The sequence below is a fragment of the Arvicanthis niloticus genome, chromosome 3, assembly GCF_011762505.2.
Source record: "Arvicanthis niloticus isolate mArvNil1 chromosome 3, mArvNil1.pat.X, whole genome shotgun sequence".
NCBI lineage: Eukaryota > Metazoa > Chordata > Mammalia > Rodentia > Muridae > Arvicanthis > Arvicanthis niloticus.
Window position 1 is genome coordinate 59,542,492 of NC_047660.1, and position 26,382 is coordinate 59,568,873.

Here is a 26,382-nt window from a genome sequence, read left to right on the forward strand (position 1 = left end):
CCCACTGAGCATGGGGTCTATTCTCTGTGTAATATTATACTCCAAGCTGGAAATATTTGCCAAGGCAAGTAAATTAGTGGCTCATTCCCAGGAAAGGAAGCATGTGGTAGATGGATCGCCCTGGCAAAGGCACAGTACTCACCTGGGGTCTTTGTGTCTGAACTACAGTTATGCAACGCTTTAGAAAATGTTCTCCACAGACAACATACCATGTTCTACATCAGTGGTTCTCAACCTGTGTATGTGAGGGTGGGTTGATACCTTCCAGGGGTCACATATTCAGATATCCTGGATTATAATTATCAGATAATTATGTTACAATTCATAACAGTATAAAATTATAGTTATGAAATAGCAATGAAAATAATTTTATGTTTGGGGGAGGTCACTGCAACATGAGAAACCACATTAAAGAGTTGCAGTGTTAGGAAGGTTGAGAACCACAGCACTTCTATCCACTGATTCCTGTTCTCTCTCTCTCTCTCTCTCTCTCTCTCTCTCTCTCTCTCTCTCTCTCTCTCTCTCTCTGTGTGTGTGTGTGTGTGTGTGTCTCTCTCTGTCTCTCTTCCTTTTGCGGTTTTAGGAATTCTAACACAATCACTGTACTAGCAAGTCTTCTCCCACTGAGCTACACTATAGCCCCTGGTTTTTGTTTTTGTATTTGTTTGTTTGTTTGTTTGTTTGTTTGTTTGTTTTTTAGATAGGATCTTTTTTCTAGGCTGGATTGATACTGAGATTCTCCTGCCTCTGCTTCATGAATGCTGGTACCACAGGCCCTGACACCCCACGGCTGGTTGTCCTGTCTTTGAAAACTTTATTACAGAGCAGACCTTGACTTCCAAGTGGACATCCATGCACACCTCAGACAGGGAGTGCCTCTCTCCTGGGCACCGCTTGCCTCCTTGCCCTGTCCTTCACTTCCATTCCCGGACCTGGGCTGTCCATAGTAAAAAGGGAGAAACTGAGTGAGGTAATTCATTTTCCCACAAAGTTTGTCAGCTTTCTGGATGAAGATCCATTTTTAGACCATCTTAACTCAGATTTGGAGCACCATCAAAAGCCTGCCTTATTATTCCTCAAAAGTTATGAGGGTTCAAATGGCCCTATTGTTTATTAACATAATTGGTTATACGTGATCTCTGGCTAATGAGAAGCCGTGTTAGACGCACAGAGCGTAACTTGCCCGGAACTATTTACACTATTTTAATGTCCACTAGCCTACACTCTTCCAAAATGGTCGCCTGTGACAGCGCACTTAAGTCAGCTGCCAGATATGACTCTGCCTCCAGAAGTTGGTTACTGTCACTCTCTATAAATGATACAAAGCTCAAGGCCACTGAGCACAGAGAAACATGCGTCCTCTTATCAAACTGTCCTGTCTCTTACCAGGTGTCACACAATACACTCTGTAGTTCCAGGCTTCATTTCATTCTAATTCCAGATAAGTAATAAAATGGCAATAAAGGTAATTAATTTCTGTGTGCAAGTGGACCTTGGATTGCCTTTTTAAAAAAAACATTCTAACCAAACCAATTTCTCTTGAAGCACACTGCATTTTTATTTTCGTCCACACTTAGAATTCAATGTTCCCATTTAACTTGCATACAAAAGAGAGAGCTCAGTTTTAGAAACAAAGGATGAAAAGTTCATGCTGTTTCTTTTTAAAGTGCCTGAGGGGACATGAAAGCAAAGAGGACTGGGACCAGGGGGAGATGGACAAGAGAAGGTAGCAGGAGTGCGGGGCTGAAAATGATAAAAAAATATATATTATTCATATGGACGTGTGAACATCTCACATTGAAACCCACCAGTTCGTACAACTAACGCTCCTAAGTAACCTAGATCCCTCCTTACTTGTATCAGAGAGCTCACAGCGACTCGCCTGTCAGTCACCAGATGTCCCTACTCTATCCCTTCTGTAGTCATCTGGTGTCTCGAATGGGGTGAGATGAAGAAAACCAGGCCACTGGGGACAAGACACAGATAATCTGACTTCAGACTTATGACTCAAACCTTAACCCTCAGTGAGACCCGACCAATGCAAATGCTTCTAGGTTTTCCTTAATAACCAGTCAGTGTGAAATCACTACACGAATCACTGCGGGGAGATTTAAGATCCCTTTTCTACTTCCGCCCTTCGTAGATCATGGTTCTTGAGGAAATGTTAAAGCCTTGAGGACAACCTACTCAAGTACAACATGCAGAACGAGTAGCCCAGGCTTCCCCTGTCTCACAACCCAGGCCTTTCAACAGGTTCTCAGGCTAGCTTACACAAGCCAGCCTGACATAGTTGCATCCTCAGAGAAAACAGTTTCCGGTTCATGGAAGGGACCGAGCCATTGGCCTCCTGAGGCCAGTTTATCTGCATGGTGGTTTGTTTTTTGCTCTAGGGTTCAGGTCCCATTACACTATTCCCATTCCATGTCTGTTCTTCCTATCTCAAACCCAGCAGACTTTGTCTCTGCTGGGCCAGAAGACAGCAATAGGGCTAACACAGAGGTTGACGGTCCTGTGCAGAAAGAGGAGGATGGATTACGGACCATCTGGGTGAGCAGGGAAGCATGTAAAGTGACTTTGAGCAGGGTGGAGTACACCACGTAGTTTGCCATCAACACAGCCCATAAGCTTGTATGGGAACATTCAGCAATATTGGACAGTAACATTTTAATGTCCTTCCTCTCTCCTGCAAAATGTTGGCCATTTTATCATTTATTGTTTAACTTAAAATTCCATGGTCCCCACTTTGAACTTGGTATTTTATCAATACTGAGCCTCAGAACTCCCTTTGAAGTAATTAAGGTATTATGTGTTAAAGCATGTGTGGTTTGGACTTGTTTACTCTGTGGGGAAAGATGGCAGGCACATTTCCCGTGTCTTCCTGCTAGTACTCCATTACAGATTAAGGTGAAATGCCGGGTGACCCGGCTTTATCTGAGTGGGGCCTCCGTCCTCATGGGTGAAGGGCTGCTGGGAGGAGTGAACCCCCATCTCCAAACTGCCAGATCGCCATATTCACTTCTGAGCAGTCCCACTCAGTGCCTGCTCCTAGTCAGTCTGCAGCTTGGTGCCAAGCAGGCTTTTCAAACACAGTTTATGACCACGAAGCCCCTGCAAAGCCGTTCCTGAGGAGGAAAGCCTGTACTGCCCGCTCACTCTTGCCTCTCATGCCTCTCTCTACTCAGGATGCCTCTCCCTTCACCCTGCCTGCTTTTAACTGTCTGTTGTTGCTTACATGTTCTTCACCTATACATTTCCAACCCAAGGATCAAGTTTAGCTTTGTGTACTTTAGTTTCAAATATTAAAAAAAAAATTAATGCACAGACACAAGATGTATTTAATGAGGAAATAGAATATATTGAGAAACAGGGGAGTTAGTTATTAAGCTGGTGGTGGTGGAAGGGTAAGTCAGTAGCAGAGCATTTGTCTAGCATGTACTATACCCGGGCTCAGTCCTCAGCATAGCAGAAACAAAAACAGATAAAACATCCTGAAACCAGAAAAGAAGCTCTTTAGAACATACTGCCTCTGGGGATGCCAATGTAGTTTTTAGTTAGAGCCAATTGCACGGGTAGCTGTGGGGCACAGCACAGGAGTTGGCTATATGTACTTCACAGACCATGCTTTAGCTTCAATTTTGGAGGAACCTGAGATTGGCAGATTATTTGGCCATTGCGAGGGATTTAGTTTAGCCAGGAAAAGGGAGCGGGTAATTCCTCCACTATCCAAGAGGAACCAAGCATCCAGGCCAGGTTCCCACTGTGGCAGGAAACCAGCGCTGGATTTCCTGAGTAAGTCACAACCAGAGGAGGACGGGAAAGCTGTACCAAGTATGTATTGACTCCAAACCTCAGACTGAGGTTTCACACTGAGAACATGAACTCTGCTCTCCTAAACCCCATCTCTGCTGAGGCAGTGGCTCTTTTCACAGTAAACAGGGAGACAAGAACTGCTAACCACAGCACCCGTGCAAAGGGAACCATTTCAAATACGTCATGTGCTTCATATCCTGCAGGGAGAGTGCTCCGGACCAACTTCCTGATCTTTGGGGCTCCTATTGTCCTTAGTCGAAATTGCCTGGTTCTTAAGGTTTTGGGGTACCTGCAGTTCACAGTACAGGTCTCATCTCTGGTACTCAGGATGCTTTGGGCTGGGGAGGTGAAGCTCCTGTCACAAGCTCAGCTTGTCCAGAGGGCACCCAGGTGTGGTGAGGAGAGTGATTGCCAGTCTTCACAACTATGTCACAGCCGCTTACCATCCTTTCTCTGTCCCTCCTGCTCTAGGGCCAAGCACACCTGCAAAAAGACACTGCTGGAGGAGGTGCAGGAGCTGGAGACCAAGTCCCGAGTGATGGGCAAGGCAATGCTTCGAGACAGTAATGGAAAGAGGTGGGCTGCCCCCAGCGTGCTCTCCTGTCCCCTTACGTCTCATATTTCTCCTCCTTGGCTACTTTTCAAGGGGAGCATGGTAGGCTCAGTTTCAGGCATTCTGATTACATGCTAAGAATGTGGTCATGGTGAGCTTCAAATTGCATCTCCCCAGCAGCCATGAGAATCTGAGTTTCAGGGTCACTGGGCCTGTCCCCAGGTAATAGTAGTGGTTTTGTTAGGGTTGGGATGTGGACAAAACAGTCTTGTGAATAACCCACAGCATTGCAATAGTTTCTTAAAGGGGAGGACCGGGGATTTAAAGAGGATCCAAGAGCCCGGCCTTTTGGTTTCAGGCCCAACCATGTTACCCAAAGCTGAGCATGTAAACGAATATATGGCTAATAATGGAGAACTTTAGCTGTCCGTGAAAGTTTCATTACAGTGTTCTTCAGTAGACCTGTGGGGTGCTCCCCCTTTATCTATATTTTATGTGTATGCATGTTTTTGCCACATGTAATGTATGTCTGTGTACCACATGTGTGCAGTATCCACATAGGCTAATAAAAGGGTGTCAGATCTCCTGGGTCTGGAGTTACAGATGGTTGTGAGTCACTGTCTGGGTACTGGGAATTGAACCAGAGTCCGTTGGAAGAGCAGCCAGTCCTCTTAGCTGCTGAGCCACCTCTCCAGCCCCTTGAAAGGGGATTTTTCTTTTTCTTTTTCTTTTTCTTTTTTTTTTTTTTTTTTTTTTTTTTTTTTTTTTTTTTTTGATGAATTGCCATGACTTGGTAGATCTAAGAAAGGTTGAGGACACTCTTGGTGCAGAAACTGCTGCCTCACCTCATTTGTCACCAAGCATGTAGCTGCTCTGCCCTATACTCAGCAGATGACCAGGAGGAGTGTGCCTTCCCTCCCATGAGGTCATCTAGTCAGGGAGATTTATCAGAAATCTGTATGTTATAAGAGGCACTGGCTCCCAGCTAAGGATCTTCTACAGTGTAGAAAGTCCTCTGTGTTTGTAATGTGGAACATCTAGAAAAATCTGAGTGCTCTTTTCCTAAGTTCCTGGAAGGAAGTCTGTAGCTAACGAGTAATGAAACAAAGACCTAGAAGTGGAGTACTTCTAGAACTTTCTACCGTGTTGTATATTATATTTGTCTGAACTATCTGTTACAGGTATGGAATCATAGATACTTGGTTTTTAAGGAAGGAGATTTTGGGCTGGGACTGTAGCTTAGTCCATAAAGTTCTCACAGAGCAAGCCCAGGGACCTGAGTTCAGCACCAAGCATATAAAGCCAGGCATGACAGCACTTGCAAGCCCCGAGCTGGAGAGGCTTCTGGGTAAAATGATGGATTAGAATCCTAATCACTGGACCTCCATGAAAGAAAACAGTCAAGATAATACACAATGAGCTCTTTACTCCAGCACTGGGGAGGTGGAGATGGGTTTATCCTTCCTGAAGTCCCCTGGCCAGCTGGTCTAGACTAATTGGCCCCAGGTCCCAGTCTCCAAAAAATAAGGTAGGAGAAATGACAGCCGAGGTTGTCTCCTGGCTTACACACACACACACACACACACACACACACACACAGAGAGAGAGAGAGAGAGAGAGAGAGAGAGAGAGAGAGAGAGAGAATGAGAATGAGAATCAAGCATTTTAAAGGTTTTAGAAATATCTCATGTATTTTATTTATGTATAGGTATTTTAGGAAAAGGTTTTAGAGCACATGGTTGAAGTTTTGTTTTTGTTTATGGCTTGCTTAAAAATTATTTTAGATTTATTTTATGTATATGTATGTTTGCTTGCATATTCATCTGTGTACCATGTGTGTGCCTTGTACCCTATAAGGTTAGAAAAGGTCTGTGGATCCCTTGGAATTGGTCATAATCCAACATGTGGGTGCTGAGAACTGAACCCTGGTCCTTTATAAAAGCAACAAGTGCTCTTAGCCACTGAGCTACCTCTCCAGCCCCTGTAGCTTACATTTTAACAAATGAGTGCATTAAGCATTGTGTTGGTATTTATAAACAAACAAAACAAAAATTACTGTCTTCCATAAGCTTAAAACTGGGAATGGGATGTAGCTCGGTGGTAAAGTACTTGCCTAGCCTGCCCAAGGCCCTGGACTTCATCCCAACACTGGAAGAAAATCCAAACAGATAAATTTAACATTGTGACTAAATGGTAGATTCTTTTATATGTAGGACAATTTAGACACAGTGCTCAGCACCTGTTAGATTTGCAGTGACCTACAGTATTATTTGTGACCTGAAAAAAATCATATTCATGGGCTGCAAAAGTTAGAGTAGGGAACTCAGGCAAATTGAGATTAAGAGATATTCACAAAGATAAAATGCACAAATATGTGATAAACACAAGTTTGTCATCCTAAAGAGAATATGGGGCTGCTTATAGATCACAAATTCTCAAGCCTACATGAGATTGCTAAACAAGAATAAATAATTTCTAAGTAATAATGAGAATTTTAAAGCACAATTGTCAGTTCTACTGAGACACACCAGAGGAGAGTATTCCGTATACTATGATACGTGTTTGTGTTTCTGTGGGTGGAGGCTTCACAGGGCCTGTAAAAGTTCTTTGTTCAGCCAGGGCTTGGCAGCATGGACCATCTGACTGGGGCCATCCTAGAAGGCTTAGCTTAGGGTATAAAGGACCTGGGAGGACAGTAGCAGTGAGCATGTATCAGGCAGAGTCATTCCCCCACCTCTAGTTTGCAGGGCAAGCACTTTCCAGAGATCTGGAGTCTGTGTGAACTCTGGCTGAGCCCTTTAACCGTGTACCCTTGGGTAATCTGGGAATACAGTGATACTGTCTCTTCATCTGTTGTAGACAGCTAATGCTTTGAGAGGAGGAGGACAGTTTATGAAATGACATAGACAGACTGAGCCATTAGGAGGCTGCTAAGTTTCCTCTGTGTGTTTGGCCAGAGAGTCACAGTGTGAGGGGGCTGTGGACTGTCAGTCTTGAAAGAAGACAAGAGTCTCTCTTCATAAAAAGATGGGAGCTTGTGTTTTGATTTGTTTTGTCTTCTGTGCTGTACCAGGAATTGAATTCAGGGCCTTGCCTATGCTCCACCCCTGAGCTACACAAAGACCTTGGATTTGTCCCCAGAGGGGACAGAAACACAGCTTCATGCCATTGTCTTCAGCAGCCTGAGGAGTCACCCTAATCTAAGGGGTCTCCCACAGGCTAATCCTAGATTTGTGGCTTCAACTCTGAAAAGAATCTCAGGCCAAACCAGTATGAAGAAGAGTTGGAGGATTTTATTAAAGATATTTTAATATAAGCTCAGGGGTGAAAATCAGGAGAAAGAGACACTCAGAAAGTCATCCCCATGAGCAGGTCTCTACCTGTGAGCAGGGAGGAGATGAAGGTAGACCCAAGTTTAGATATGGCCTCCTCAACAGAGACACGCACGCAATTATGTATCTTAGAATTATTCATATATGCCATTTGGGGGCTCTGATTCCATTTCAAGGTTTTTAGGACACACATACCCGTTACTCCCTTGATAAGGTCAATTGTAAGGTAGTCATGGGTGCCTTGGATTGGTTTATAATCTGATAAAGTAAAAAGCAGGAGCCACTAGGGTTGCACAAAGGGAGCAGTACACATCCTTTCCCTGTAAATTGTGTTTCTGGTAAGATTCCTAGAAAATTGCAGGTTTACTATGGGGAAGAGAGACGCCTTCAGTAGTTGTTAACTAACTGCTGGAATTCTTGCTTCATTGCTAATGAGAGGGTTTGGGCCTCTTTCCTTCTCACTTCTCCAAGACTTTTCTTGTCTTAAAATCTCATCTTTAATGTGTATATTTACGTCTGTCTAGTGGTAGGATGATGGACATGTACTGCCACACTATACACCACAGCCACCTTTCTGTGGCAGAGGAAAACAGAGCCTTGAGCACGAAGGGCAAGTGTCCTACTTCTGAGATCCCTCCCTAAGCCCCATGAATGTAAGGTTTTGGTTTTTTTTTTGAAGTGTTTATTTATTTTATGTGCATTGATGTTTTACCTATATGTGTGTTAGATCCACTAGAACTGGAATTATAGACAGTAGTGAGCTGCCATGTAGGTGCTGGGAATTGAAGCCAGGTCCTCTGGAAGAGCAGCTGGTGTTCTTACCACTGAACCATGAATATATGTTTTCAACATCTCGTAGGTAGCACACTGTTGTAGACATTTTTAATCCCAAACCAGAGTTATTACTTATTATATTTCATCTGGGCTGCTCTTAACTCCAATTGGCCAGCCCTCAGGGCCATGTTTTCTTGACTCCTAACCCATGGTGACCTTTTCTTCCTCCTTATCTTTGCCTCAGTGAGGTAGCAGAGAGGAAAGGAAGGTCACCTGGTGTCCAGTTTGGTGGCTCAACTCAGAGGTGGCACAGAGAGAAACAAGGGTGCTGCTTTCACTTCGTTTCCAAAGAAAAAACATCTCTTACAGGTTAAGGACATGGGAGTTGGAGAGATGGCTCAGCACACACATCATGCTGCCCAGTGTGTCTTCAGGGGATCTGACACCCTCTCCTGGAATCTGTAGATATCTGAATTTGTGGACAAACATGCATGCAAGCACACACATAAATGCGCACGCACACACGTGTACACATTATTTAAAAATAACAAAATAAAAAAAATTTAAAAGAATATATATCTAAGGGCTGGTGATATGCCTCAAAAGGTAAAAGGCACCTAGGCCAGACACTAGGCTAGGCCAGACAATCTGAGTACCATCCCTGGGACCCACATGATGGAGAAAGAGAACGGACTCTCAAAAGTTGTCCTCTGATCTCCATACACCCACATACTCCTAAAATAAATGTATGTGTATGTATATATATATTAAAAAGAGCAGGTCTTAAATAGAATCCCAGATGGCATTAGCTCAGTGCTGCAGGTTGAACCAGGAGCAGCCATGGCTGGGCCAGCCTCTGTACCCAGTCCTCAGCCTCTGACACTCAGCTCCGTGCTCCACAGACCTTAAGAACATTCTGCTAAGCCATAGTATCTAGAGCCAAGTCATTGGCACAGAGCCTAGCAGTTTTTTAGGATTGTATTCATGGGAAATAAAACAAAATTTTTTAGGCATTAACCTTTTAAAAAACCTTTTTGTGCCGAATTTTTAACTACAGTTTTGAGACGGTATCTAGGGTCCTTCTATATCTTATTCATTCAATAAACGTATTTATGGGGGTGGGGATATCGCAGGTATGCCATGGCATGTGTGTAGATGTCAGAGGACAACTTGTAGGAGTTAGTTCTTTTCTCTTACTCTGCATGTTCTAAGGATCAGACTCAGGTCATTGGGCATAACAGCAACTGGGCTTTACCTGCTGAGCCATCTCTCCAGCCCTAGTAAACTAATTTAACCTATCCTTCTGATGAACTTATGTAATCTTTCACTGTAGTTTAATTAAACCATTAAGTTTTCTTCAACATGCCTATTTCAGTTTGAATCTGAATGTCTTCCATAGGCTCATGTTTTGAATGCCTGGTGTCTCATTTATGTTGCTATCTTGGGAGGTTCCGAAAATGTTGGAAAAAGGAGCGAGGCTGAATAGAAGTTAGGTCTCTGAGGTGTACCTGCCCCTAGTTCAGCCTCACTCTTTGCCCCCGCCCCTCGCTATGATGTGAATAGGTGTCTTCCATCACCTGCTCCCACAACTATGGTGGGAATGAAGGGAAACACTCCACCAGGTCTCCCCTTCCCTACTGGGCTTCATCCACCTTCTATTGTTTCTTCTCAGTTTCATCACAATGATGAAAGAGAAAGTAGCTGGTGTGGTAGTTCTATGCTGTTCCTTCAGTGAATCAAGCTAACCTGGGGAATTCATGCACAAGTAAGTCCTATGCTTAAGACCTTGATAAGTCAAGGATTGGTCAGAGAGTTAGATCAGGAGCAGAACTGTTGCCACCTGGGTTTGTCTGTGGTTGTGCACGGTAAAGATGCTGCATGTTTTGCTATCTGGGCTGGTCAGAATGCTCTCCCAAGCCATCCTCCCCAGAGCCCTTAGCAGGGGGCAAAGAGAGCATGCAGACCTGCTGGTCTCTGTAGAAGGGGCCCCTGGATCTTACGTGTCTAAAAACAATGACCAAAAGGAAAGGACTCCTCTTTTAATGTTTTAATACTTTCCCTTCTGTTTTCTAGAGTGTAACTCAAGATTTTTTTTTTTCTGGTAGAAAAAAATCTACTATGACTACTTACTTTTAGAGAGATAACAAACAAATGTCCAAAACAACATGTAAGGTAACAGACTGTCTTCTAGCGTTGTTCTCTTTCTTGGTGTAGGATAGAGTGAGTTCTGTGATGTTATGCTTTCCATATGGCAAGAAATCAGCTGAATAACGGAGGAGAGGGTCTAGAAGTGGCGCTATCTTAGTCTGATGAACAACAAGGAGCCTCTTGTTTCATTACAGATCCTTCTCTCTGTTCATCATAGTTGGTTGGGGGAGGGGAGAAGAAAAGGGCAGGTGGTCATGCTGGTTGTCTCCAGTTTCAAGGCCAGGCAGTTCTGGTTGTTGCCTCTGGTTTCCCAAGAAAACTCAGATTCTCTTTCATGTAAGTGCTTTCCCTGACCTGAGACCGGCTGGGCTGGAGTAAAGATAGCAGCTTGTCTGGCCTTGAGTCTTCTGCCAGCGATCAAGTGTCTCCCTCCAGTTTTGTGTTCTCTGAGAACACTGATGCGTAGCTCTGGGGACCCTCATAGAGTGACCTCAAGAGGGAATCTGATCCCAGGTGGGTGTTGCAAAGCCTGTGTTCTCCCTTTCAGCCCCAAAGACAGTCTGGATGTCTGTCTGACAAGCCTCACTAGTGGAGGGTGATAGGAAGTGCTGTACAAATACTGCCCACAACCAAGGGAGTCTTAGCACAGTGCTCTCTGCTAAAGAAAAGGGGCCAGCATCTGCAGCCTTCCCAGGACTTCCACCGTCACCAACGTCAGGCAGCATGCTCTCTCCCAGTGCTGCTTTTAAAACCAATGAGTGTGTGTGTGTGTGTGTGTACATATATTTTTAAAAAATCCCCAATACAACCAAATCATCCCAAACTTCAACTCAAACACCTGCTACATTGTGACCTTTAAACAGAAATTCCTGCATCTTTAAATGAGTATTTAAGGGCTGGGGTGTGGCTCAGGGGCAGGGTTCTTGACTATCATCAGCGTCTCTGAGCTCCAACGCTAACACCTCAAATAAATAAGTAAATAAAATCATAATAATGGTTCAAGTGTTTGGTCTTGGTATGACTGCCTTGTGGCAGTGGAATTGAGTCTTTCCTGTGAGACACCAGCATCAATGTCGGTTTTTCCAGGATTGGCTTTACATCAACTCAGGGGGTGTGGGGGGAGTGTATTTTCTCAGAGTTATGGCTGTTGGCATCATGTACCTCCATCTTCTCTTTATTTCCTCCCTACCCCATCAACATTTTCTCCTAAAATGACTATTAGTTTTTTATTGGCCAAAGGGGTAGGAAATTATGGCATCATTTCAGCAAACCTCTCCACGCCAGGTGGCAAGTGTCTGCTTCCAACACCTGGTTGAGATTTATTTGCCTTCCAGCTGCATTTTTTCCACGACTGTGTCATGAAGTAGATGGAGGAGACCAATTGTGAGACAGACAGGACGGAATGGGGCTCCAGGCCCTGCCAGTCACTTAGCTGTGCAACCTTGGCTGGGTTACTAACTTCTCTGAACTTCCTCTTTGCCAGTCATGAATCTGTTTTGAGGATGAAATGGGAAAATCCACAGTAAATTCACAGCATATGTAGACATTCAGAGAGTGCACACTCTCATTTCATCCTCTGCCTTAGAAGATAACCCATCTCTACTGCCATCCCTAACTGGCTATTTTCAAAGGCTGTGGGGTTTTCCTCTAAAAGGATATGGACACAGCAGGAACTCTGTTTCCTATTGGGCCAGTGTAGAAATTTAGCGGAACCCTAGGCATTTTAAGATAGTGGAGGCATCTAGAATAAGGTTTTGTTTTATGTGGCACTAATAAACCCAGAGCTTCACACATGCTAGTCAGGTGATATGCCACCCAGCAGCACCCCCAGTCCACAGACTAAATTTTGTGAGAAGGTTGTATCCAGTGACAGTCTGCCTTTGGGCCACAGCCTCCAGGATTTCCTCTTACACAGAAGAAGCTGTCCCTAACACTCCAGGCTCTCCTGCTGCTCTCCTGAAATACAGTGTCCCCACCAGCCCCTGCCATTTGTCCCACACAAAGCCTCAGGAAGAAGTGGCTTCTCATGGACATCACACATAGGTTCAGTCTTTATTGTGATCATGGCAGCTCTGGCTTCCCTTAAATTAAGGCATTCTGCTGTGGTTGAGGTGGTAGTTGTCATCAAATGGGTGCTGGGATGCACCTGTAATCTCTGCATTTCAGAGACTAAGTGGAGAGAAGAGGGCTTGAACTCAGGAGGTGGTGGCCATCCACTTAGGGAACTTAGAAAGACCCTGTTTTTAAAAAGAAAAGGGAAGTACTCAAATATTAAAACACGCAAAAGCAGAGCATCTATCACAGAGGGCCCCCATGGACCCAAATCACAGATCCAACAAGTACCAGAATTTTGCCAGAGTTGCTGTGTTTAGCCCTGTTTGGCCCTAGATTTGAGGTTGCTGAAGCATGCAAAGCAGATTATAGACATCAGTACTGTTTGTCCTTACATACTCCAGGGTTATCTCCAAATATCGTAGCCTGCGTTATAACATCTCTTACAGTGTGCACTGTGCTGTTGTTAAACATGAATAGTGCAATGCCATAGTCTCTGTTCACATCTAATTGTTGGCGATTGTTCCTCAGTGCCAATGACATACTTGCTCTGTAAATAGACTTTCCAGATGACCTTGGCCCTCCTTGTTCTTTTCAGGGCCAGCTGGTTTATACTGGGATGGAGGCAAGGACCACATTAACCTGCTCAAGTCTCTGCCCAGCTTCAGAAGTTATTTTTAATGCCATGGACTTACACATTACAGTCCCGTCTTATTTATGATAGCACTGTGGCCACAGGCGACTGATGGAAACAAGAGACCCAAACCTCAAAGGGGAGGTATCCCCTCTGCCCCAGTATTGTCCCCTGAAGAGAGAGGAAAACATGGACCATCTTAGACCAGGTTCTTAGCACATGGCCAGGGTAACGCATCTCCCCAGTGCCACCATTTATAATCTCATTCTCACTGCAGTGCTCAGAAGGCTGTGGGAGCCCCAGGAGCCAGACTGGGATGCCTACCTGTCTCAAACATCTGATGGAAAGGGTCAAAGCAGGCAAGCCTGCCCAGGCTGTGTGAGAACTTGAAGTGATGGAATGAAGGCTGTGTGTTGCTGCTTCCTACTTGCAGGGGGCTAGTGTCAAGAAGCAAGCATAGAAACCACCCCCAACTCCCCAAGGCAGGCTGGAGTGAAGAATTCAGAGTGGAATGGAAAGAGTTAATGGACCTATCAACTGTCTTGATACAGATGACTTCCAGACAGAACCGCCTTCATGGGCTCCAGTCTGTGAAAGAAATTAATAAATGCGTTTCATTTTGGAAGAAGGGAAAACCACCAGTAAGGCCTACACAAAAGGGAGTGTTCTTAGAAAAACAAGGGCAGAAGGGAACAGCTCTGGCAGGCAGGCCATAGCTACCCAGTCTCTAGTGGGGCTGACAAACACAGGTGAGGAAAGGCATTAGTGAAACAAAAGGAGTAAATGGTCCAGGAAATTGCAGAAGGCCTGACTGGATTACCCACTGGGGGATTGCTGAGACCTGCATCCCGGGCACCGGAAGGAAAGAGGAGGAGAGTAAACACTCAGGGAAGTAAAACACATCATTAGCATTTAGGGAACCCCTGGGCTGCCCTTGTCAACTGAAAATAATCAATTCTCTGTAACTTTACGGGTGTTAAATCCCCACAGCCTTTACTTTGATGGGCTAATGTTTAATAATTTTAAACAATTTTAAACACTGGTTGATAGTGATTACTGAGGCAAGCCCAGGCCTTCTTGTTCTCCGGCAAGACGATGTGCTAGCTGAGGAGGTAACTCATCTGAAGTTCAGCTGTTCCCTGCCACAGAGAGACTGTAGGGAATGCATGGCCAGAGCAGAGAGGAGGGCTGCTGTGCTGGTGAGGTGGGACTGAGGGTCAGCTGGAAGCTCACTGAAGCCCAGCCTCAGGTCAGAGCTTCAAGAAGATTCTGGTATATTTATTTTTGATTCACGAGTTTTGATTCTCTATCTTTCAAGAATCATTTTTACGAAACACTGACTGTCAGTACCAACCTCAGTCAGTGCTCAGGCTTACCGAACCCCCTGGAAAGTACTGACAGGAGACCTGACTCCCCTCACTGGTACTGAAGGGATACAAGAATCCTCCCCTTCTATAAATTGGTTCTACCTCAGCCATTTGAGCAGCCATAGGAGAATTCTGATGCTTTTGGTGGTGGGCATGTACTGTGAACAGTGTGGCATTGCACATTCCAGGTGGGAACTGGTTCCTCAGAGACTCTAAGGTCTCTGCCAAGCTCTGTTAAGTCCTGGGGGATTGTTTGCTTTTCTAGTTGACCCTTCTCTTCCCAGCTCCAATTGTGTAAGCTCTCCAGGCAGGTGACCATCTGCAGCCCTCCTGAAACTGAGCAAACAGTCTACATTTCCAGGGTTTGTCTCCCTGAGAGAGTAGTCAAGGCATCCTAGAGTTTAGAATTATCTGTACAATGTGTAAGAGAATTTCTGGGCTCTTTGGTGCATTGGACTGTGGGAGGAAAAGGGGCTGTCCAGGGAAGTGCCGGACAGTTGCTTCACCCTACACTGCACCACAAAGCATGCCTGCACTTTGCAGGTGTGGCCTCTGACCCAGATGTGAGAGTTCTGTTTGCATGTGGCACTAGGAAAGCCAGGCCTGACTTAGTAATCGATGAGTATGGTGAATGTGACATCACTGGCCTGGTTCAACAAAAACTTAAGAGAATGTCAGAGTTGCCACTGGGAGATAGACTATAGAATTCAATGCGTTCAGCAGCCAATTTATAGGAATTTCAGAGAAATACTTAATTAATAGAGGTAGAAAATTTGAAAATGCCATCTCAAACTTCCCCCTGGGAAAACAAAACAAAACTGTTCTTGGCTCCAAAAACAACTATCACGGCCATCCTATTATGTAGCTCTTGACCCAGTGTCTGCTTATCGTAGAGCTTTGGTCATCAGCTCCACACTGAGCCTGAGTTAAGTCTTCCCCTTCTGGTACAGCACTGATAATATGCTTATTCAACATTTGTTCTAGTCCTTCTGCAATTAGGATTCAGGATACCTCAGGTGGTGGTAATTGGGAGTTGCTAATGAGTAAACACATTGGCTTAATTGTAGATGCAGCCAGTAGGTTGCCCTAATACAATGAGGCCAGTCACTGTTCGGTCATTGTAATAGACAATGAAGACTGAGGAAGTGCCAAGCAAGAGTGGCCAAAGAGAGACAGTGGCAGGTTCCTGATGCCCTGGAGTAAGAACTCGGTGAGAAGCAAGAGATGAGGATGCTGCTGGGAGTCAAGTGAGCAGAGGGGTGTACTGAGTAGAGGAGACAGCTGCAGAACTCAACTGAGCAGGAGAGGAAGTACAGGATGAAGGGCGGGTCCTGTGTTTTCTTCATCATAAGGTACAAACTGACACCTCTATAACAGAACACAGGCTGATGACAGAACAGCAAATCAACTCTGTTTAGCAAAGTTGTGTGTGACATGAGACCCTTCAGAAATGAGGAGGCAAAGGACTAGGACAAAGGGACACTCCATGCTTAGGGTCAATGAAGAATGGGTGACATAGCAACATGTTTAAACAGAAACTGGGTGGGAATCTAATCAACCTGGGAGACCTCTGCAAGGCTTCTCTGTGCAGCATCCTAGGCCCCAACATGGGACGAGACCTCAGAAGGAGGGGTCTTATGGCCTAATCTCAGGCAAGGTGTGGCAGAGAATTTGCTTGCTTCAGCCAGCACAGGAAGGAGATGGTGACGTTCTGCTCTCTGGCCTTCCAAGTGTCCTTCAGCTCCCCGTACTCTGCAGTAGCATTTTGGGTCCTGGCAATCAATCCTATGGTGACTGGAAAGTCCTGATATATTCCAATTCCTATCCAGTTTTGTGTTTTCATAGCTCACTTTGCAACTGAGGATAAACTCATTTGTGTACTTCTCCGTGTCTAACTTACATCTCTTAACAGAACGCACGAGTCAGTACCAGAACTCAGACATAGCAGTGGTGGTGTCCCTGTTTTATGGTGAGCGTGTGCAGACAGGACTGCTGGCCATTGTGTATACTCTGAACAGAACTAACTCATTTCCCTGGGCGTGGTGGCAAAAGCCTGCAAACTCAGCACTGAGAGGTAGAGGCAAGAGGATCTCAAGCTGGAAGCCAGCCTGGACTATATGGCGAGACCCTGTCTGAGGGGAAAATGAATAGATTAATTACCAAGTCTACTTTTTGTAAGAATTTTTTTTTTTTTTGAAAGAAAGGTAGCTTGTGATTAAAGCCTTCTCATCTGTGCCCTGTTCGTAAGACCAAGAATAAGGCCCTCTGGCCTGGTGCCCTTATAGGAGCATATTAACCTGAAAGCACCTGTGGGTTTCAACATGTTCCAACTTGATGTGGGTTACACAAAACATGTGTTCTCATTTTGCTTAAGTATTTTTAGATATAAAAAGTTATAATTTAAAAACTAGTGTTGAAAGACCAGCTAACACTGATGTCACCCTAAAAGCATCTATTAGCTTCATATTTCAACTCAGTCACCAAATCCAGATGCATGCATTCCTCAAACGATTTGAAATACTTCAGAAGAATATTTGTTTTAGAGAGAGTAAAGCATACCTGACTATCTTTATGTTAATTACACATGGAGTTCAGAGCATAAATTGATTAGTGTTAAATGTTGACATTTAGATTAAAGGGTGTAGTCCAAGCAAGACTTTTACATGCACCCATTGAATTTCCTGGAAATGGCAGCCTCTCACGGCAGCCTCGGGCCTTTCTACCTCCTATTTATTTATTTATTTATTGCTCATTCATCAGACAGTCAAAGGGTTTCCAAGTGGAAGGCATGTTAGATACCAAGACATTGCTAGAATGGCAGCTGTCTTGTTTTCTTAAAGCATTGATCTGTCATTCAGGCCTTTCATACCCCATTTTCCGTCACCTATTCAGAAAGCATTTGCCTTTAAAAAGAACTGGGCCTAGGCCTCGGTTGAAACACCTCTGTGTAGCCACCATGGGCCTCCTTTGATGAGTTATTATCTTTTCTCCATCCTCACAGATCTTTTCAAGGCTAGAGAATGGTCTAAGTTGTCACAAGCTGGAGACAAAGCCCTTTGGCTTGTACCCAATTTGTGGACAGTCCATTTCACACTGTGCAGAGGAGACTCAGAAGCCAGGGGCAACCTGGGCCTGGTTAGACACGTGTGTGCTACCACACTACTTGACAAGATTATGTGCTGACAGCTACAGGTATGCTCTGGAACTTTTGACACACAAAGACTATGTCACAATAAAGTCTCAATATGCTTTCAACTCATAACCCAGCGAAATGCTACAGCTGCTCATTTCTGCCACTTTGTCCTCTGCTCTTGTGACCAGAAGCTATGCAGCTGCAGTGTAGCCCTCTGGGCTTGCACTTCTGCCCTTGTGTGGATGTGTGGAGTGTCTACTTTGGCTTCCTTGGCATTTGAAAATGAAGACATCCCCTCAGACGTTTGACTTCTATCTGTTCCCTGTTGAACAGAATGTCTGCAGACGTTAACATGTTAAAAGGGAATGCACCAGGCTCTTCTACAAGGCTGGCAGGACATCCTCCTGTCTGAACTCTAGGTCCCTAGTTCTTACTCCATTCTGATTTTCTTCTGTTTCTTCCCCTTTTCATGAATTGTCAAAGGATGTGACCACATTTCATCAAGTGTGCACCATTGTCCCTGTCATTGCTTTGTCCTGTGTATTTGCTTCTTGAACATAGCAACAGTGTGCAGAGTGCACAGGTTCCCTGCTCTCTGACCCTTGTTCTCTTATACCTCTGCTGGATGCACACCAGCCCAAGACAGCAGTAGCTGCAGACTCTGGCTCCCAGATGCACCTCCTGCTTGTCTGGTTTGATCTCTTTTGTACTCTAAATGTTAGTTTCAGTAGGAAACAGTGACAGCAGAGTTTATGGTGGTGCTTGCAGTTTGATCTTGCGAACCTTTATGTATGTGTTCGAGAGTGGCTAGACAGACCATAATCTTTCCCTTAATTACTTTTTTCTTCATAAACCATCACCCGTTCACACAGTAGTTCTTACAAAAGTTTTGCTCCCAAATACCTGCTGGGTTTCTAGCATTATGCTTTCTGAGATGTCCCTGTGAGCACCACATGTGATTGAAGAAGGCCTTCTCAAAGGCCAACATCTGTTCAGGTTTTCTCCTAATCTTCAGGAGTCAACTGGGATCAAAGAACCTGTGTGAACTTTCTATTCTTGCCACTCATTTAAAACACCAGTGTTGTTGTTTTACTATTTTGCTTGGTTTGGGGTTTGTTTCATTTTGATGCTGAGGATGGAAACCAGCAAAAATGCTATCAAGCTCTGTGTATGACTGAGCTACACCTCAGACTCTGTTCTCCTCTGTGTGGAGCTAACACAAGCAAGTCCATGGGTCGAACCCTGACAGTTTGTCAGACGTCAAACCTGGCAGTAAAGAAGGAAGGTAATGGTGACAGATGACTAAGCCAAGAATAGAAATCCAGTAGTGTTTTCGTGCTGTGCTGGCTAGTTTTATATCAACCTGACCCAAGCTAGAGTCATCAGACGAGAGATCCACAACTGAGAAAACGCCTCCATAAGATCAGGCTGTAGGCAAGCCTGTAGGGCATTTTCTTACTGAGTGAAAAGTGGGGGAGGGCCCAGCCCATTATGGGTGGTGCCATCCCTAGGCCGGTGGTCCTGGGTTCTATAAGAAAGCAAGCTGAGAAAGCCATAAGTATCACTCCTCTATGGCTTCTGCATCAGCTGCTGCCTCTAGGACCCTGCCCTGCTTGAGTCCCTGTCCTGACTTTCTTTGATGATAAACAGTGCTATGAAAATGTGAGACAAATACCTTTTCTTCCCCTAGTTGCTTTAATCATGGTGTTTCATAATTTCAATAGCAACCCTGACTAAGACACATAGTGATGGAGAGAATTCTAGGACAGCCCAGAGTGGATGATAATTTCTCAGCAAGTAATGAGGTATAAGATACATTCCAGCTACAGAGAATGACTTGGTAGATGTACCCAGGTCGGTATGAGGACATGTCTGGACTCTACATTTTGAGTCCAGAAAGATAATAAGAGAAAACCTGGATAAGTAAGAAAGGCTGGCCCATTCATTCCACAGGATAAAGTTAGAGCGTTACTCTCTAAGTCATGGGAGCTTCGCATATAAGGCATGTCTACAGGTAGAAATCTTTAGTAGAGAATACTCAATCTGGCCTTCAACGTTGCAGTGTGGCCACACAGAACCAAAGTCACATGCCACCAAGATTCTTCTCCCAAGCAGAACATATTAAGACAAGCACAGTTCATCTGAGTTTCCCCCTCTTCGGGACAGTTTTGGTTATAGAAAAGTCTTCTTGAAGTGACCTCATGCCCTTTGGGGAAGAGAAGAAAGAGGTAATTTACTGTCTATACCCTTGGTCACATAACTGCCAAATAATGACTAGAGAGTGCTGTCTCCTGTCTGACCACACTAAAGGCCAAAGCACAGCTACAGTGAGAAATATGGCTTGTCATTCAAGGCCACATAAGTAGCTGCTCATTTAGTACAAGTAATGTGTGCTCAGAATGAGAATGGAGAACATGACCATTTAAAGCTAGTTGTTATGGGTCACATCTGCATCACTTTTCTTGATGCTATAAAAAATAATACCCAACTAAAGCAACGAATGGAGCTTTATTTTGGCTCACGGTTTGAGGATACAGTCCACCATAACTGGGAAGGCACAGAAGCAGGAACATGAGGCAGCAAGTTCCATGCATCCACAACCAGGAGGCAGAGAGAAATGCTGGTGATCAGATGGCTTTCTCCTTTGTATTCAGCCTAGGACCCCCACCCATGGCACAGTGCTGCCGACATGCAGGATGGATCTTCCCTCCTCAGTTATACCTCTCAGGAAATGCCCACACAGACACGCACAGAGGCGTGTCTCCTAGGTGATTCTAAATCCAGCCAAGCTGACCATGAAGATTAACCAATATCCAGAAACAGCCCTGCAGAAGTAATAATCACTAAGTATCTTTCAAGGTCAGAAGGCAATAAGAGTCAAATTCCATCCTCTTGGATGTGGTCCTGTGCCTTCACACTGCCCCCTGCCCTCCAGGCTCCTCAGAGTCTCTGTCCCAAGCCAGTGATCCAGAAGTAGTTTGGAGCAATAATTCCTGGGTCAGAGGTACATACTCTTAGTTGTATATATCAGAGATCCCAGGCCAACTGACCCTCTGAGTATGTGGAGCTTGAAGAATCCCCAAGTCAGATAGCATGAGAAGCCTACCAGTCTCTTCATACCTTCCTACTTGGCCCACAAGAGCCAAACAGGCTACAAAGCCTGTTTCCTGGCACCCAGCATCATCACAAGGAGGTTGTCCTGACTGGTGTGGACTAGTTTTGGGAGTGGAGGTGTTGTTATTGTTTTTTGAGTCAGTATTCCATATATCCCAGTCTGGCCACAAAATTACTATATAGCTGAGAATGGCTTTGGACTCAGGAATACTGCCTCCCAAATGCTGGTCTTGCAGACAAGAGCCACCATGCCTAGTACTGTGTGTACCCTTGTTCACTGTTATCCTCCATGAGACCATCGAGAGGTGGGCCGTTCTGTTGTGCAAACACCTTTGAAGTGATTTAGGCTTGAGTTTCCAAACACCTCCTTATAGGAAAGATAGGGTGGAGTATCCCTTGGGGTGTCCCTCAGGGTCAGGGTGAGATGGCTTCAGGGGATATTAGCATGCCTTCTCCAGACCTCTGGAAACCTACAAAGCTAAGTCCCATCTCTCCCAGAACCCATTTTGATTAGGTTTATCTGGATTCACTACATCTCTGAGGTCTGTAATTCTTTTCTTTTTCTTTCTAGGATTACTGAGGTATGAGGGAGAAATCAAAATTGTGTGTCTCAGTTTGTGTGTTCCAAGTGTTCTTGTGTCATGATGTGTTGTTTGTGCTATGAAAATATTGTCACCATGAAGCTAATCAGCATTTGCAATCCTCACAGTTGCATGTTCACACAAGCAGAATGGACAATGGTGGCTTTAGCCTGTTGTGACCTGTGGTGGCCCTGGTTTAGTCCTGAGTCCCTATGTCGATTAAATAAGTAGTTTGCTCTGGCACAATTACATAGAGACAGCACCTCCTCTGGTGCTGGTGGTTGGTGGTGTTCTTGCAAAGTGAAGATGGCGGCAGCCCTGTGCTGTTTACCTGACTGCTCAGCGGTGCTTAGGTGACCACTGTGCAGAGACTAGGTCCTCTTGTTTAGGGCACAGTCACTGGGCTGTAAGAAGCTCAGCTGCAGACCATGTACTTTTGGTTCTTCCTTGGCTCCAACTTTAGCTGTGAAGGGGGTATCTCAGCTTCCTCAGCTGAGAGGAAGCAGAAGGTGGACACCAAGCCTATGTTCCCGTGTATTGGCTATATAAAAAAAAAAAAAAAAAAAAAAAAAAAAAGCGCACCTGACCTGGAGTTCATTCACTTTCATGACACCTTATCTACCCATGATCCATCTCTTCTAGGAAGGACTCCAGGCAGCCCAAGACATAAAAGGAATTTAAACACTCTCTGCAGTCCTCTGAGTCACTCTGTGTGTGGAGCTGAACTGAATGTTCCCCTGTTATACAAAGTGCTGTGACCAATACTCGACTGGCAGAATGTCCCATCTGTAACACTCTTACAGAAAATGATGAAGTTCCCCCAAGTGGGCAGCCATTTTCCCAGGGAGACACTCAGAGTGCGCACCTGCAACCACTTTGTCCTTTCCCTCTGTGAGTCTGTGCGGACTTTGCCAGCAGGTCAGGCTGTGCCAAGCACCTTGAGCCCTCATTATCTTTAATTAGTGTTTAGGAGGTTAATTAGTGGCAAGGCTCATCTTTCTTTAATTACTTCAGCAGTTGAGGCAGCGGGTCCTCGAAGCCAGCTTTGAATTATGCTGTTTGTCTTAACGCTAATTTGAATAGATAAAGCGGATGTTTACCACACAGATGAGCGTTGATGGGGCGCAAGGGAAACTTCAGAGTCGTGGACACAGTTGTTTTTACTGTAATTAATTTGCAGATTTAGTGACCTCTGGAGTTTGCTGTTTTAAAATAGTGTAACAGTCAAAACAGATAACAGTTTCAAACCTGATTCAAACCCCAAACCCCAACAGGCAAATCCGTTTATCATGTAAGGACGAGTTCGTAAAAGAATTTAATTGATTACAAACTAGAGCTGATTAAGTCCATCAATAGATGAATGATAAAGAAGTTATGGTATATACAGCCTACAGAGCAAGCATGTGTCATGTGCAGGAGAGTGGTTAATGATCAGTAGAGCAAGGTAAGCCAGACCCAGAGACAGAAAGACCATCGTTTCTCTTATATGTAGAATTAGGCTTCAAAACAGGAAGACATGAAGAAGTGGAATTATTGGGGGGAGGGGCACTGCAAGAGGGGAGGAGGGGGAGAAGAGAGCAATGAGAAGTGAATATAATCAAAAGGTGTGATAGACACGGTGGAAATGCCATAATGGGCTCATTTCTTGTGTCCAGTGAATGTGTGCAAACCATACAATTATATAAAAATTAGGGCTGAAGACCCAGCTAAAAGACAGAGGCAGGGGAGGGGAGGGCAGAGACAAAAATAGTAAGTCTTACAACTTACCATTATATCTCATTAGTGGTACCTGGTTGCCCTCACTTAAATTCTGATGTTGGCACCATGAAGCTGTCCTCTGTACTCTGAAGATTCACATCCCAAACCATCAGGCCCTAGCCCAGAGGCTGATCTGCAGCCTTGGCTGTCATCTGAATATTAGAGATGAACTGTACAGGGCAGGTATCCACCACTGAGTCTCTCCCCTCCTCCACTTCCTTCTAGCACCCAGTGTTCTCCCCCACCCTGCCCCTTAGCAATGACAGTCACACACCACAAAGGTCATCTTTCCTTTTTAAACATGCTCTCCACAACTACCACCATCCCCAGTTCCTTCCTTCCCTCCTTTATCCCTGACAAGGGATGTGCTCTGCTCATGCTTGGAAAGACTGAACTCTGGACCCAGGTAACATTCCCACTCGAAGGAAATTGAATCCCAGCGGTACATGTGAGTCTGAGAAGGGACAGTTAAAAGATGTGGAGCTGGTCATCCCAGTCCTGGAAATTGCATCTTATATAAAGGGGCCCCCTCCATCTTGGGACATCACTGGACCAGCTCTGTCTTTGTTCTCTAGGCAACAGTGATTGAAAGATGTAATTTCCCAACGTAGACGTAGGGCCCAGTACCCTTGTGTTTTCCATCATCATTGCTTGGTGTATTGGTCCACCCTGCACTAACTCTATCCATTCATCTCCTCAACCCTCCTACCAAATGTTCTCTTTCCTTATCTAACTGAACTGGGAATGGAGACCTGGGTTTTGCTGATGCTTGGTGAAGCTTCTAGCACTGGGCCACCTCTGTCAGCCCAACAGACAACTCTGAGCATCCTCATTGCGCCAGGAACTCTTTCTGGTGCTGGAGAGAAAACCAAAAGACAGAATTCTTACCATGTAGAACTTGGTTCCCAACAGAGAATCCAAGAGTTAACGCCATCTTCATGGTGAAAAGTGAGATCCAGAAAACAAAACCGAGAGTGGGAGATGACATGGAAGCTGCTCTGGAGGGGGGAGCTGGTCAGGAGGCTGGGAGGGAGTCTCCTCAGTGGGATGAACACAGAGTGAGCGCAAAAGTAAATATAGAGGCCTGGGTGGGGGGATAAAAGTTGTGTGGCTGGAGCAGAATGAGGGAGGGGAAGAGTTGGAATGAGCTTGAGAGGAAGTAGATGTCTTTGACTATGTGGCTTTGAAATAAGCAGTGTACATGGTGCTGTTTGTGGCTGCACGATTGTAATAGAACCCTCAGCTTCTGCAACTGAGTCTTCATGCCTAGCTTCCTGGTTCACGGGGGAGGGGTGTGTGCTTTGCTTTGCCTTTTGCCCCCATTGGCAAATGCACACCACCTAGATTCATTCCTCCTAGTCTTCCTTAACTTGCCCTACAGCCTGCTATAGCCCCATTCCCCTGGGGCCTCCTAATTTATCTATTCCTAGCAGTCCTACAACTCCAGCCTAACCTGCTCTAGGCTCAACCACTGTACTGCAGAGCTCAGCCTGGTTTGAGAGAAGCCTTCCTACCTCATTTAGGGTCATGGAATGAGATAATGGTTTCCACATGTGCTGGGGCTGTCACTGAAATTCTCCTTTGCCAGCTCAGCTAGAGAGGCCAAATCTCTCCCTCCGGTGAGCCTGCTGGAGGTGGAGGAGGGATTCCCACACACCAGTGAAGATTGGCAAGATAACATTTGTTTGCAATGCTTAGAAAGACATGGGGACAGAGAGACGTGAATGAAACAGGAGATTAGTAAAAAGTAAACAGGGATTTTTACTTTCCTTTGGAGAGTATTGGAGATTCCCATTCAATCAAGGAATAATTCGGGATCACAGGCCCCTTTTCCTATTCCCCCCCCCCCCAATGATCACATCATCTATCCAAAGTCTTAGTACAGTATCACATCCAGGAAGTTGCCATTGATGTGGTAACCATCAGAACATTTCCATCACAACAGCTGCTACCCCACTGACCCAAGCAGCCAGTGAACTGTTCTCTAGTTTGACAAAGGTGTCACTTTAAGAGTAGTAAGCACATAAATAGAATCACATAGTGCTTTCCTTTTATGTAGTGGCACCCCACACACACATACACACACATACATACATACACACACACATACACACATACACACATACATACACACACATATATACACATACATACACACACATACATACACACACATACATACACACATACACACACACATACACACACACACATACACACACATACATACACACATACATACACACACATACATACACACACATACATACACACACATATACATATAAACACATACATATACACACATACATACACACACGTACACACACATACATACACACACATACATATACACACATACACACACATACATACACACATGTATACACACACATACATACACACATACATACACACATACACACACACATACACATATACATATACACATACATACACATACATACACACATACATACACACACATACATACACACACATACATACTTTTCTAAAGATTCTTCCAGTTTACATCACTACTTTTTCCCTTTACTGCTGAGTAGTATTCCATGACATTGAGACCTGGTTTAACCATTTACTCATGAAAGGACATGTCAGTTCTCAGTTTGGGCCTGTGAAAGAGTAAATATTCTTTCACAAAGCTTTTGTGAGCACTATTTTCTTTTCTATGAGATACATGTCCAGAAGTGCAGTAGTGGGGGTCTATGGTAGCTACATGCTTATTTTTAAGATTTATTCATTTTATATCTATTAGCGTTTTATCTGAATCATGCATGTCTAAGTGTGTGTCTGGTACAAGCAGAAGACAGAAAAGGGTGTCAGGTTCCCTGGAACGGTTGTGAGCCATGATACAGGTGCTGGTCACTGAACTGGTCCACTGCAAAAGTATCGGTGCTTTTAACTTTTAACTGCTGAGCCACAGCCCCGAATATTTAATTTTTAAGATTTTGTCTACTGATGCTTGATTTTTTCTTCGGCCATCCGGCCCTGAGACTCCTTCAGCCCTTTTGATCTCTTTTTATCTCTATTATTTCGACTATTCCATCATCATCCAGTCCATTGACTATTTCTGCTCCCCTAGCATTTTTCTGCTAGCCCATCCAC

The 26,382-nt window shown here is 44.7% G+C and overlaps 1 protein-coding gene across 3 annotated transcripts in view; it reads left to right on the forward strand.

The window, feature by feature from the left end:
* Atp8a2 (ATPase phospholipid transporting 8A2) overlaps positions 1–26,382 on the forward strand; it is a 480,046-nt gene that overhangs the window by 441,541 nt on the left and 12,123 nt on the right. For all 3 annotated transcript variants that reach the window (XM_076930916.1, XM_034499073.2, XM_076930917.1), the window contains exon 35: positions 4,282–4,386. In XM_076930916.1, the coding sequence (XP_076787031.1) occupies positions 4,282–4,386 (105 nt within the window). The remainder of the gene's footprint in view (positions 1–4,281; positions 4,387–26,382) is intronic.